The sequence below is a fragment of the Aquarana catesbeiana genome, linkage group LG03, assembly GCF_042186555.1.
Source record: "Aquarana catesbeiana isolate 2022-GZ linkage group LG03, ASM4218655v1, whole genome shotgun sequence".
Classification (NCBI taxonomy): domain Eukaryota; kingdom Metazoa; phylum Chordata; class Amphibia; order Anura; family Ranidae; genus Aquarana; species Aquarana catesbeiana.
In genome coordinates this window covers 139,582,361-139,596,977 of record NC_133326.1, presented here as the reverse complement: position 1 = coordinate 139,596,977, position 14,617 = coordinate 139,582,361, and the positions used below count along the sequence as shown (strand labels likewise).

Below are 14,617 nucleotides of genomic sequence, written 5' to 3'. Positions count from 1 at the left end.
TACACTGTTATAGAGCATTTTTTGTACAAAGTTTAGATGAATTTAGGAGAGTTTTACATTTTTTCTGCCTCCAAGCTCCAATCGAAAACGTGAACCAGAAGGGTTTTTTTTCTTCCTCTAAATGTTAAACTCAAAATATGCCTCTTAACTACTCACGGACCACCCATTGTAGTTTTACGTCGGTACTTTGAAGAGGAATATCGTTGTTATGGCAGCAGCTAACTGCCATAACCCCAGTATCCTCTTCTCCAGCGGGCGGTCCACTTTCAGATAAAAGTGTGTCTCTCCGGAACCGTCGGTAGCGGCGGAGGCGATTAGGTCCTTCTCCTGGCTAGACATGGAGATGAAGGGAAGATGGCCCCCACCTGTCTCCATATCATTGCAGGGCAGAAGCGACATCAAAACGTCACTTCCACCCATAGCTCTTAAAGGGACATTTTTTTTTTTTCAAATGACAAAATTATTTATTTATTTATTGCATTTTAATGTAAATATGAGATATGAGGTCTTTTCGACCACAAGAGGCCCTGTCATGCTTTTTTTTTTCTATTACAAGGGATGTGTACGTTCCTTGCAATAGGAATAAAAGGGACACATTTTTTTTAAAAGAACAGTTTAAAAATGAAAAATAAAATATAAAACAAATAAGAAAATTTTTTCTTTGTTTTTTTATTTAACGCGACTCGTCCAGCCGAGCTTGCGTGCAGAAGCGAACGCATACATGAGTAGCGCCCGCATGAAAATAGTGTTCAAACCACGCATGTGAGGTATTGCCGTGATTGGTAGAGCGAGAGCAATAATTCTAGCCCTAGACCTTTCTGTAACTCAAAACATGCAACCTGTAGAATTTTTTAAACCTCGCCTATGGAGATTTTTAAGGGTAAAAGTTTGTCACCATTACACGAGCCGGCGCAATTTTGAAACGTGACATGTTGGGTATCAATTTACTTGGCGTAACATTATCTTTCACAATATAAAAAAAATGGGCTAACTTTACTGCTGTCTTATTTTTTAATTAAAAAAAAGTATCTAAAAAAAGGTCTCTGAATACTTTCCGTCCCCACTGTGTGTATGTATGTGTGTGTATGTATGTGTGTGTGTGTGCGTGTGTGTATGTGTATATATATATATATAATCCAACAGATGCTGCACACATTTGCCTTGGAATTGTTCCTTGAGCTCTGACCTGTGTTTGCTAGCCTATGATCCTGGATCCTGACCCTGTATCCGTTCCTGGACCGCTACCCTGCAGCCTGATTCCTTCCACCTGTTCCCCCTGTTTCCTGTTACCCTCTCCCTGTCCGGTCTTGTTCCCAGCCCAATCTACTTGATCTCCCGTGTATGACCCTGGCTTGTTTACAATGACATCTTACCCCTGTATATACTTTTGGTTTAGGCAGTTATTTGTTGTTTGTCACTGGGGTTGGTTGTTTTTTAATCAATCACTGTTTGTCATATTGGAAATGCGTTTACTTTTGTTTATTTACTTTCCTTATAATAAATTATATTATTTTCAGTTCACATGTGTTTGGTTCACTCTGTTGCAGTCCTTACAGTTCTGGTCGCACCAGTTCATGACATCATCAGGGTACCTGAGTACCTATCTGCAGCCCAACAGAATACCTGAGTACCTATCTGCAGCCCAACAGAATACCAGAGTACCTATCTGCAGCCCATGCCTCATAGAATATACATCAGGGTGTTTACTTTCCAAAATGGGGTCATTTTGTGGGTAATTCCATTGTCATGGTGCTCCAGGACCCTCAAAAGTGTGATAGGTAGGAATGAAATTAGATGTGTAATACATGCCTGCATGTTGGGCCTCTCTATGTGGCCAGGCTGTGAAAGCCTCACACATGGGGTATAGTCATACTCAGGAGGAGTAGCAGAATGTATTTTGAGGTGTTATTAGAAGTATGCATATGCTGTGTGTGAGAAATAACGTGTTATTATGACAATTTTGTGTAAAAAAATAAAAATAAAATAAACAAAAAAAATTCATATCTTAATTTTCCCAAGAATTGTGGGAACAAATTACAACTTCAAAAAACTCACCATGCCTCTTACAAATACCTTGGACTGTCTACTTTCCAAAAAGGGGTAATTTGTAAGCTCTAACAAGCAGGGCTCTCTGATTTCCCCCCTGTATTGTATTGTATTGTAATTGTACTGTCTGCCCTAATGTTGTAAAGCGCTGCGTAAACTGTCGGCGCTATATAAATCCTGTATAATAATTATACTAATAATTTGGGGAGTATTTGTACCTTCCTGACATTTCAGGGCCTCAAGAAATTAGATTTGACAGGATCATCTAGGAGTAATTGAACCCTTAAAGAGGAACTGCAGTCTGCTCACATATTTTGTAATAAAAACATCTTTGCCATTCTGAAGCTTCCCTCCAACCACTTTGCATATTTTTTTATATATATTGTGATTCTGTATTTGCCAAATATGCTGCATAAATCTCCCTTTACTAAGTCTGGCTGCATCCATTTTAACTGTGGGCAGCTGAAGGCTGTTCACTTCCTGGATTTACACAGAGGCACACCTCCAGCTCTGCAGCTTTAATTGGCCCTCTTATGACTCATACCCCTCCCTTCCTGGCAAACTCTCAGGAGAGTGAGAGAGCTGTGCATGATGTCATAAGCCTGGGCTAATGACCAGACAAGAAACAGGAAGTGAGCTGTATAAGGTATTTACTGGCAGAAAAAAAATGTTTTATTATCCAAAGTTAACACAACAAGGGCATAAGGTTTAAAAAAATTACTGAAGGTCCGCTTTAAGTAAATCCGCCACAAACCTGTGCAAGTCAAACTGAGCATATGATCAAAAAAAGGCGTAAGCCAAAGTTGTCTTTTGTAAAGACCCTTTGTCAAAATGATCAGCAGACTGCAATAGCAGCTTAAAGAGGTGTTCTAGCCTGGGTGAAAAAAATGTAAAGTCAGCAGCTACAAATTCTGTTCAGGGAGCCTGTGATGTCGGCATCCCTGTTGATCTTCAGATCGGCTGTCGGGTGCTGCCGCTGCCTTCGCCACTAAGGGAAACCGGCTTCACAGACTGTTCTCTACTGTGCATGCGCAAAGCGTTTTCTAATTAGCCCGGCAGCGGAGGAAGGGGGGGCTGGACTTCCAAGGGTCAGCACCGCCTCCAGGAGATGCGGGGGGGGGGAGCAAATAAGCAGAAGCTCCACTTTTGGGTGTAACTCCACTTTGTTATAAGCAAATCTTAAGTCTACAGTCACAGAAAACACTTTAATTCTATGACATCAGTGTTAAAATAGTAATACAATCAATAGTTATTTTACAATCCAATATAAGATTACTTGAAAAATCCCTTTTATGTTGTGAGTGCTGCATGTCTGCTGGCCATCTCTTTTCACATCTTCCTGGATTCATTTTCTAAGGACTACCTATCCCATGGTACATTGCCTGCAAGCAGTGATTCCTCTACTGACTCCGCCTCCTGAAACCCCTCCACCTAAGAGAGGCTCTGTGAAATGTGTGACACAGCAGTGCCTACTCACAGGACATAGTGAATACATATCACAGAATTCAAGGAAGTAAATGTGTAGAAGATCTTCACAAAGTAGGTTTATAAACTTCAAGATCATTCAGAATAATAGGAGATTGAAATACAATGTAGACATGCATTGGGTTGCAAAATAGCGAACGTTCCATATTGCTTTAAAGGCTAACGTCATCTTTTGCACAATGTTACTGTCAAGCATCCGTGGTAGTGAGCGCTTGTAGATCACCAACCCAGGTTTCCCCAGGGCGTGGAGTCTAATCCACAGCCTGCTTCTTCACCAGAGCCCCTGATGGTGGGGATGGACTTGCAGCAAGCTAGAACTCATTTCCCATGATGCTCATGCGCTCTGCAGTGTAGATGAGCATCATGGGAAATGTAGTTCCAAAACATCTGGGGTGTCAAGGTTCGCCATCACTGGTCTATACTGTGTAAAATCCAGTAATACATTGTCTCCCGCTGCTCTGCACATGCTCGGTTGCTCTCCATGCTTAGGCACTGCTGAGTTTGTAGAGGTCAATCTGCTGACAGCCTTAAGGTGCTTTCACACTGAGGTGCTTTACAGGCGCTATAGCACTAAAAATAGCGCCTGCATAGCACCTGTAAAGAGCCTCTCCTCTCACCCCAGTGTGAAAGCCCAAGTGCTGGAGCGGTGCGCTGGCACGACAGTAAAAGTCCTGCAAGACGCATCTTTGCAGCGCTGTAGGAGCGGTGTACACACCGCTCCTAAAGTGCCCCTGCCCATTAAAATCAATAGGCAGCGCTGGCAAAACGTCCCTGCAGTGGCACTTTGTAGGTGGTTTTAACACTTTACAGCTGAGGAAGCGGCTTCTGTTTGCGCTGCAACTGCCATGGTGCTGCACATGTGATCAGTTATGACACCAGCCATTTGATGTTTTGACAGTTTGGTTGAGGACACAAGCAAATGTGCCAGTTAGCAATCCTGGCATTCCAGGACTGTAACTGTTTTTTGAAACCGTAAAATCAATGCGTTTAGCTCCACTTTATGATTTACTGCTGCTTAGGGGCTCTGGACTTTAGCAAAATGGCAGCCTCTGGCAGGAGGAAACAAAAGCAATGCAGGTGGCAAATTTACAGCATACATTAATTCTAGTAGCATAATTATTCATGTGAAATGTATGTTCCTTGCTAAAGAACATTATTATTTATCAATATGTAAAGTTCAGCTTTAAAATGTATAATGTAACATGGTGCAGAGATCCACCCACACAGCCATGTCATTCATTCACAGAGATCTCCACAGCAGACTTTTATTACTCCATGGATTAGGAGTGCGGTACATTTACTGAGGCAGGTCGACTTACAGGCGCAATCACGTACATGTACATCGCATGCACAGACATGGACAATTGTGCTGCCATTCCCAGCAGCACAAGCTGATCATCGGGTCCCTGCCAATTATTTATGACCAGGACCCGTTGATCAGTTTATCGAATGACAGAAGAAACAACATAGGGATCTCTTCATACAGCAACTTTTTTTTCTCCCTTCTTTTGTTGAGTAAAACACAAAGCCATAAACATAGAACACATTGTTAGGCAAACATTTAACTCGTCGATCGCCCTACATCAGAGCTTGACAAATTTGCTTTGAATCTAGGAGCCAGTTGAAAGTTAGAAACCAGATTTTTAAATAAGCTGACCGATGACCGGAACTGCATGTCTTGGGTGTCGGGCAATAGGAAATGCGAATGCTTGGTCCCAAGCAAAAAGAGACTAAAAATAATAAAAAAACAAAAAAAAAACCAAACAAACATATTTTCTAGTTTGTTATAACATTTTTGCAAATAAGTAATTTGTCTCCTTCACTAATATGCGCTGATGAGGCAGCACTGATGGACGCTGATGAGGCAGCACTGATGGACGCTGATGAGGCTGCACTGATGGACACTGATGAGGCAGCACTAATGTGCACTGATGAGGCTGCACTGATGGACGCTGATGAGGCAGCACTAATGGACACTGATGAGGCAGCACTAATGTGGACTGATGAGGCTGCACTGATGGACGCTGATGAGGTAGCACTAATGGACACTGATGAGGCAGCACTAATGTGCACTGATGAGGCTGCACTGATGGACACTGATGTGGCACTAAAAGGCACTGATGAGGCAGCACTAATGTGCACTGGTGGACACTGATGTGGCACTAAAGGGCACTGATGAGGCTGCACTGATGAACACTGATGTGGCACTAAAAGGCACTGATGAGGCAGCACTAATGTGCACTGATGAGGCTGCACTGATGAACACTGATGTGGCACTAAAAGGCACTGATGAGGCAGCACTAATGTGCACTGATGAGACTGCACTGATGGACACTGATGTGGCACTAATGTGCACTGATGAGACTGCACTGATGTGGCACTAATGTGCACTGATGGACACTGATGCGGCACTAAAGGCCACAGATGAGGCAGCACTAATGTGCACTGATGAGGTGGCACTGATGTATACCTCCCAACTGTCCCGAATTCCGCAGGTCTGCCCCGCGATTTAAAGTCAGTCCTGCAGATCATGGCCGGATTCTCAGCTCCCCACAGCTCTGCCCCCCCCGCCTCCAGTGTAGGACAGCTCACCCCCACCTTCGGCTTGCCTGTCAGCGGCTCCTTCCTTGTAAGGCCTCATGTACACTGCTGCTGGTAAATGGATGTTTAGGAGCAGTTGGGCATTTTTTTTTTCAACTGCTCCTGAACTCTCCTCTTATCAGTACATGTACACAGGGTAGTTTATAGTCATTTCTAGGCAGTTGCGTTTAGAGGTTTTTTGGAACCCAAAAAAATGCGTTCAGAAGCTGTGTTTAGAGGGATTTCAAACGCGGCTAGCTGCGTTTAGGCGTGTTTTCGTCTAGTAGCGTTTTTAAAGGAAAGCATTTTATTTATTACTTTTGAGCCTGGAAAAAGCTAAAAACACACCAAAAACTCAATTATCACTGCCTGCAAGCTTGATATACCATGTGATATTCCCCTCATCAGCCAATTATGCCGTACAATACACAACTTGCATTACTTGGTGCTGAAGTTGAATAGGAATTTCACTCACCCGTCAACCATTGAGAATTTAACCTGATGACCCCCACATTGAGCTTGAGGCACTAATGTCTGGCTGTTTGCATTTCTTTATGACCCAACATGGTATACAGTTTTCCAGCTAGCTCATGAGATTCATACAATTGTCTCTTCCTTCCCTCAGCCTGTAACCCTATATCGATCTCTCACGTGTTATGCGAACTAGACGGGGTCTAACCTTTTCCAAGAGAACGTCAAAGGTGGCAATTGACATGCGTGTAAAATTAAAAAAATTCTCTGGGTAATTACGCAGCTGAACATACATATTAGAAAGTATCCTGTGGACATGCGTTGAGCCATCAATGAATGTGTCCAGTAGCGACGAACTCTGGACCTCTCATGCAATTTTCTTCATCTTTGGAGCATCAGCAAAATTTCAGAATGGCTGAAATAGTTAATGAATACTTGTTTTTAGTGCTTTCTACTCAGGGTCTCCTGAGGTTATCTTTAGTAAACACTCCTGAACACAAAGACACACATTTTTAAAGCTGTGATGTTCCAGCATTCAGGAGAGGTTGAGAAAGTACTGTGTACATGAAGCCTTATGCCGTGACACGATCGGAATTTCGGCCCGCAAAAGACCGATGAGAAAATGCGACCGTGTGTATGCTCCATGGGACTTTTGCTGGCTGAATTCCAATCCATGTTCTCAATTTTTCGGTCAGAAAAAGTTCCTACCCAAAAATGCTATCGCCTGTATGCAATTCAGAAGCGCAAAATTCCTACACATGGTCGGAAGCATTGAACTTCATTTTCTCAGCTCGTCATAGTGTTGTACGTCACCGCGTTCTTGGCGGTCGTAAGTTCAGAAAACTTTTGTGTGACCGTGTGTATGCAAGGCAAACTTGAGCGGAATCCCATCGGAAAAGCCGTCGTCATATCTTTTTCCGACGAAGTCCGATCGTGTGTATGCTGCATAAGACCGCTTTCACACTGGAGCGGTGCACTGGCAGGACACTAAAAAAAGTCCTGCTAGCAGCATCTTTGCAGCGGTGAAGGAGCGGCGTGTATACCGCTCCTGCCCATTGAAATCACTGCCACACTGCTCTCACGCACATACTAACCACTATAAATGCCACACTCCTCTCCTGCACATACTAACCACCATACACGCCGCACTCCTCTCCTGCACATACTAACCACTATACACACCGCACTCCTCTCCTGCACATACTAACCACCATACACGCCGCACTCCTCTCATGCACATACTAACTACCATACACCCTGCACTCCTCTCCTGCACATACTAACCACCATACACGCTGCACTCCTCTCATGCACATACTAACCACTATACACGCCGCACTCCTCTCCTGCACATACTCACTACCATACACCCTGCACTCCTCTCCTGCACATACTAACCGCCATACAAGCCGCACTCCTCTCCTGCACATACTAACCGCCATACACGCCGCACTCCTCTCCTGCACATACTAACCGCCATACACCCTGCACTCCTCTCCTGCGTATAGTAACCACCATACTCGCCGCACTCCTCTCCTGCGCATACTAACTGCCACCATACACTCCGAATTCCTCTCCTGCATTACACACTCCTGTACTATATACACAGTACTGTACATTATATACTTCTCATCAAAGTCTTCATTTTCTCAACAGTTGCTGGTTGCTATGCAGTCCCTGACTATTTTAATGAAGTTCTTCTTTAAAGTAGGCTCAGAAAATGCAATCAAAGCATATTTTTAGGTACAGTGAAGCCTGGGCTTAAGCCCCTCTCACTGGTAAGTCTTTGGCCACACCCACACTTTGCTGTGGCATGCATAGCAGGTCACCCCTTTTTTTCAAGTGTCCCTCATTCTGAAGTTCAAATGTTGGGAGGTATGCTGATGGGGTGGCACTGATAAGCATTGATATGCTGCATTGATGGGCACTGATAGGTGACAGATCAAGACCGCAATCCCAGCCCCCAGCTGTCAAACTAGGAAGGAGATGTCGGAGGTGGCAGCCTCAATTACCGGGCAGCCCGACCATAGTCTGCGCACCCGTGGGAGGGCACATGGGGGGGAATCCAGACTGCTGCTGCAGTGTAACCCAAGTGCCAGAACGCAATTTCCAGTCACCATGGTGACCGGGCACCTGGGTTTTGTTGAGCCCTGACCAAGATGTTAACCCCTTCCCAGCCACTGTCATTAGTACAGTGACAGTGTATATTTTTTAGCACTGATCACTGTATTGGTGTCACTGGTGATGTCTGTGGCAATTACTCAGTCCCCCAGCATAAGTTAGTGTCAGATTTCCCACTGCACTATTGCAGTCCCACTTTAAATCGCTGATCACCAGCATTACTAGTATAAAAAAATTCCCTTATCTGTACCATAGTTTGTAGATGATATAACTTTCATGCAAACCAATCAATATAAACTTATTGGGATTTTTCTTTATCAAAGACATGTAGCAGAATACATTTTGTCCAAAACGTATGAAGAAATTACCGGCGTGTACCGGCTGCCGTACACACGGGCTGAATGTCTGACGGTTTATTCTGAACAGGCCGATGCTGCCTGAAATTCAGCCCGTGTGTACTAAGCTTTAGGCCGGCCATACATAGGTCAAATTCCGAAAGCATTTTCTTTTGTAAATCGTAATTAGGAATTTTCGTTTGAATTTCGCACCATTAGTGGGCTGTAGCAATAATTTTCATGCATCTATCGAATTTGAGTGATCAGGCATATTGGAAATGTAATTTTTTTTAAAAAACGAACACATTTCTAATCCAATAATAGGAGAATCGTACAGGGAATATAATCGAAAAAGAAATGAGCTGTGACCTGGAAAGAAAAGATTCCCGGTCACAAATTTTCTTTTCTGTAGCAACATGAGGTGAAATTGAAAGGGTGGTTGGATTTCAAAATTAATGGTGGCACCATCGGATTACAAAACACAAAATTTCTGGATGTATAAGGAAAATCCGCGCAGTGGCTGAGGTACTCCTGAAATATAGGGCTGCTGCCTCTACGAATACAGTTCCACCTAGGTGGAGTGTATTTGAAATGTGTGGAAAGCAGGAGTAGGTATGGCGCTGCCCTTATGGGATGAAATCTTCTGTAGTGGACAATTACCCTGTTTAGTGCTTGATGTGATTATTTTATTTGTGTGAATCCTAGATGGTATGTGTAAATAACTAAAATACCAAAAGCATAAATAAAAAAAAAATATATATATATATATATATATATATTATATATGAAAAAAATATAAATTCTGTGCGTGCCGGAAATGAATAGTGGTTTCTTGTCGGAATGTGTTCCAAAGTAAAATACGTGAGTGAATTTAGTCAAAATCTGTTAATAAAAAGTTTTTGATACTACCTCACCCTAATGCATGTTATCATAATATGGGTGAAATTTCAAAGTAAATGCCACAGTCTTATATTACATTTTATATATGAAAAATACCAACGTGCAAACAGTGCATAAAAGGTGCTGGTGTTACATCAAAGTGACTTGTGCTGGGATATACAAAACAGTGACTTGTGTGCTAAAACCAGTATTTTTGGATAAGAAAATTCCATTGATTGCAAAAAAGTCTTTAGAATGGTTCCGAGGGAAGCCCCTCTCTAGGAAACAAATTTATATGGGAAACTTCTTGTCCAGGTGCTGGCTTGATAATTGTGCCTCAACAGCGTGCTCCTATTCTGCTTGCACTCACCGGATGCACTTCCCCCTGCAGGGGTGCAGGCAGTCACAGTATTTGCCACTGTGTAGCACTCCCGGATGTCCCCAATCTGTACTTTTAAATGTTGTTTTGCCGATTTACATATAAAAGAGAGGAGGAATGCCCATAGTGTAAAACCGTATTTGGAAACTTTATTATGGACTTCGGCTATGGACGCCGAATGCTGGACTCGGGAGCGCGCCGCAAGGTAAACCACTCGGGGAAGCGCTTCTCCCAGGGGGTTATCTGATGAGGGGAGGAGCCGCGAGAGCCTCCGGGGGACCCCAGAAGACGGTGTTCGGGGCCACTCTGCAAAACGAGCTGCACAGTGGAGGTAAGTATGATATGTTTTTATTTAAAAAAAACAACAAAAAAAAAACGAACCTCACTTTAAGCTAAACCTTTAGCTTGGTGACCTTTTGTAATCCATTTATATAGAGAATAGGGACTAGAAAAACTGCAGAGTATGGATGTTCTTTTCCTTATCTAGGCATTTAGGGAACAGTTCTGTTTAATCAGATCTTTCTGACTTTTGAACTGATAGGAAGTGTTATGAGTTTTTACCTGAAGCAAGGGAGGAGACGTGGGAGGCAATGGACTCGTGAGCACCATGTGAGTGGGAACAATCGTAGCTCTTGTTCTTCATGTACAGCAGGCATTCTGATTTCACATTCAAATCATTTAAAGTCCTCAACCGAGAACTGGTAAGATAACATAGATGACAGAGAACAATTCTAATGACGCGTACACACGGTCGGATTTTCCGACAGGAAATGTTTGATGGGAGCTTGTCGTCAGAAATTCCGACCGTGTGTAGGCTCCATCGGACAGTTTCCGTCGGAATTTCCGACAAGCAAAATTTGACATCTGGATCTTAAATTTTCCGACAACAAAATCCGTTGTCGTAAATTCCGATCGTGTGTACACAATTCCGACGCACAAAGTTCCACGCATGCTCGGAATCCAGCAGAAGAGCCTCACTGGCTATTGAACTTCTGGGCTCGCCATACGTGTTGTACGTCACCGCGTTCTTGACGTTCAGAATTTCCGACAAGATTTGTGTGACCGTGTGTATGCAAGGCAAGTTTGAGCCAACATCCGTCGGGGAAAAAAAACATGGATTTTGTTGTCGGAATGTGTGATCGTGTGTACGCGGCATAAGTGTTTTGTATAACAAGTACATGGAAAATGAGTAAATCAATTGTTTGTTTCCTAGTTATTTTACAAATTGGCATTCTCCATCAATCAGAATGTGCTGAAGACATTCAGGGTTACTGAGTCTAGGTGGTGGTGTATAGAACAGTAACCCATGGCAAATAATCATAATGTTCCATCAATTGTTGGCGTCAGAGATAAAGCTGATTGCTATGTGTTACTGCTCTGTAGGACTGTCTTTACCATCATTTTGGCACAATAATAGCCTATGTAAACAGTGCCTGTGTACATGGAACCAACCAAATTTTGATCTATGTATGGGCAGGCCGGTGGTATATATATATATATATATATATATATATATATATATATATATATATATATATATATATATACAACCAGCGCGCCAAGTTTTTCCTGAACAATCGGTGCTGCCGGCTGTAGCTGGCAGCACTAATCGGTGTATTCTGACAAGTCTCCCGACTGCCAGAATACACTAACTTAGCGGGAAAGATTCCCCCATCTACATCGAGTTTAGGAATCAGGTAATTTTTGTTAGTAAAAAGTGAATAATGTATGGCCTGCCTCAGTGTGTTAGAGATGTGATTATTGTAGGCATGATGACTGTGCTTGGAAAATGTGTACATATTAGGGCTGATGGTAAATGTATGCTAATTGTATGCAGCTCATTTTGTAAGCAGCTTAACTGGAAATTTGTGTTTAGGAAATATTTACATATTTATGAACAAGTGCTGTACAAGTATTACGCCTTGACATTCTATGTAGAATTGTTTGCCTATATTAAACACGAATTAATACATATACCTCCAGTCACATCACCTGAGAAATCTTTTAAACACAGTTTGCAATTAGAGATGAGCTCCAGCATGTTCAGATATTAGTCTGAACCCGCATGTGCTATCCCGCTAGGAAGCTGTCAGTGCAGACCACCAATCATAAGCAGCCATTGTATCCCCACCCTGCAGCCACACATGTACACACTGCTTTTATATATGCGGCTTCGGGTGGAAAAAACCTTGTCCACTTACAATTGGCAGTCTGAATTGACAGCTTCCTGTTGAAACAGCTCATGATTGGGGTATTGCCCACATTATCGGCTGTATGCCATAACCCAATACCCAATTACCACCTTACCAAATTACAATAATTAAGCCAGACAACTTGTTTTTGGGTTAAAATGGCCATAGCAGCCTATTTTATTACACAAAAAACAAACCATTACAAAACTTTAATAAAAGAAATAACTGACTTGAAAAAACTGCATAGGATTTTTGCAGGCACCCTTGACGGCTCAAATTTCTGCATCTGGCACTACCTCGCCTATTACGGCCCCCAGCCGTGCTTTACGCCAGCTCTGGGACAAATTTAGGCAAATTCACTAGCCAATACAGCCAACTATTACTCCTGCCCTTATTAGGGCAGGTACACCCCTACCAGAGATGGGCCCAACCGATCTTTTTCCAAAGAAATTCACTATCCCCGCCTTCAAAAACCCTACGACCTCTGCTATCTGCTATGACACTATACAATCCCCGCAAAAATTACCCACACAAATAAACATCACATTCCCCCAATAGCATACAAAAAATTAGGTAGGGAGGGTGGGAGAATCTGCTCGGTTGCTGTCCAAATTCCAAGTTATACTGACAGACCAACACCCACCTAACAACCCATTAGGACCACCCAGCCACACCCTGCCCCACCCTATTATCCTCCAATGGGTACCTCTTATCATATCTCTCCTGATACTTAACCCTCCTACCAACTGTATCACTTTCTTAACAACCCCCACTGTTATAGCCTTATAGGGAAAACCCCATCATGCTGGCCCTACTCTTATGCTGCGCTTCAGCTCCAGGCCTATACTTGATTGGGGTATTGCCCACATTATCGGCTGTATGCCATCACCCAATTCCCAATTACCACCTTACCAAATTACAATAATTAAGCCAGACAACTTGTTTTTGGGTTAAAATGGCCATAGCAGCCTATTTTATTACACAAAAAACAAACCATAACAAAACTTTAATAAAAGAAATAACTGACTTGAAAAAACTACATAGGATTTTTGAAGGCACCCTTGACAGCTCATATTTCTGTATCTGGCACTACCTCGCCTATTACGGCCCCCAGCCGTGCTTTACGCCAGCTCTGGGACAAATTTAGGCAATTCACCAGCCAATACCGCCAACTATTACTCCCGCCCTTATTAGGGAAGGTACACCCCTATCAGAGATGGGCCCAACCCATCTTTTTCCAAAGAAATTCACTATCCCCGCCTTCAAAAACCCTACGACCTCTGCCAAGACGCCCGGCGTGAAACCTTACGCCTGGGCGGCCCACCACACCCACAGAGCTCTTTGAATGCCGTCTTGTAAGCCCAGGAACCAAAGATCAATCCCTACTGCATTCAAATGAACCCCGTCGCCTCTCAAGTACAACCACGGATCCTGCTCCAATTCCCTGTGACGAATCGCCAAACCGCCGTTGCGGACAAAAAATTTTGCTACCGCCTTATTGATCTTGATCCTGGCTCTATTAATCCGCTCCACAGATACAGCTAAACGCCATGAGGCCCTGGCCACCATGTCCAACCATACTACAATTGTGTCCGGGAACAGGGTACGCAATCTTAAGAGATCATATTTAATGTCTCTGCATAACTCCCTGGACGCCCGGAGCCCCAAATCATTTCCTCCCACATGAAGTAAAAGCACGTCAGGGGGCCTGTCAAGCCTGGCGTAATGGTGCACTTCCGGAAGAACCCTCGACCACAACATGTCCCTGACCCTGATCCATCTGATCCTGACCTGTTCTCTGGAGAATCCCAACTGACAACCATCCTGCCTAACCTCAGCCCTCTTAGCCCCCAGAAAACGTAAGAATGGCCCAGGATCCACACCAAACATTCCGAACCTGTAAAGTAACACAAAACATAAACAACACAAATCCCCAGCACCAAAACACACGACAAGAAACCAACAATTGAACACCCACAAACATGTAAGAAAGCACAAGAAACAGTAACACACGGAAAACATGATCACCTTACACCCCCACTTAACCGTGCTTACCTACGACCTACACAATCTCACAATAGATGAGGCCGCACATACAGTCAAAAACGTTGTGACTCCCATCTACCAAG

General features: G+C 43.3%; 1 protein-coding gene across 5 annotated transcripts in view; it reads left to right on the top strand.

Moving 5' to 3' along the window:
- LOC141131716 (transmembrane protein 53-like) overlaps window positions 1-14,617 on the top strand; it is a 141,803-nt gene that overhangs the window by 78,011 nt on the left and 49,175 nt on the right. Inside the window, exon 1 of one of the 5 annotated variants that reach the window (XM_073619305.1) lies at window positions 10,508-10,997. The exons of the other annotated variants lie outside the window; for them this stretch is intronic. Coding sequence (XP_073475406.1) covers window positions 10,938-10,997 — 60 coding nt within the window. The 5' untranslated portion in view covers window positions 10,508-10,937. Of the gene's footprint in view, window positions 1-10,507; window positions 10,998-14,617 lie in introns of those variants that run through there. 5 annotated transcript variants of the gene reach the window in all.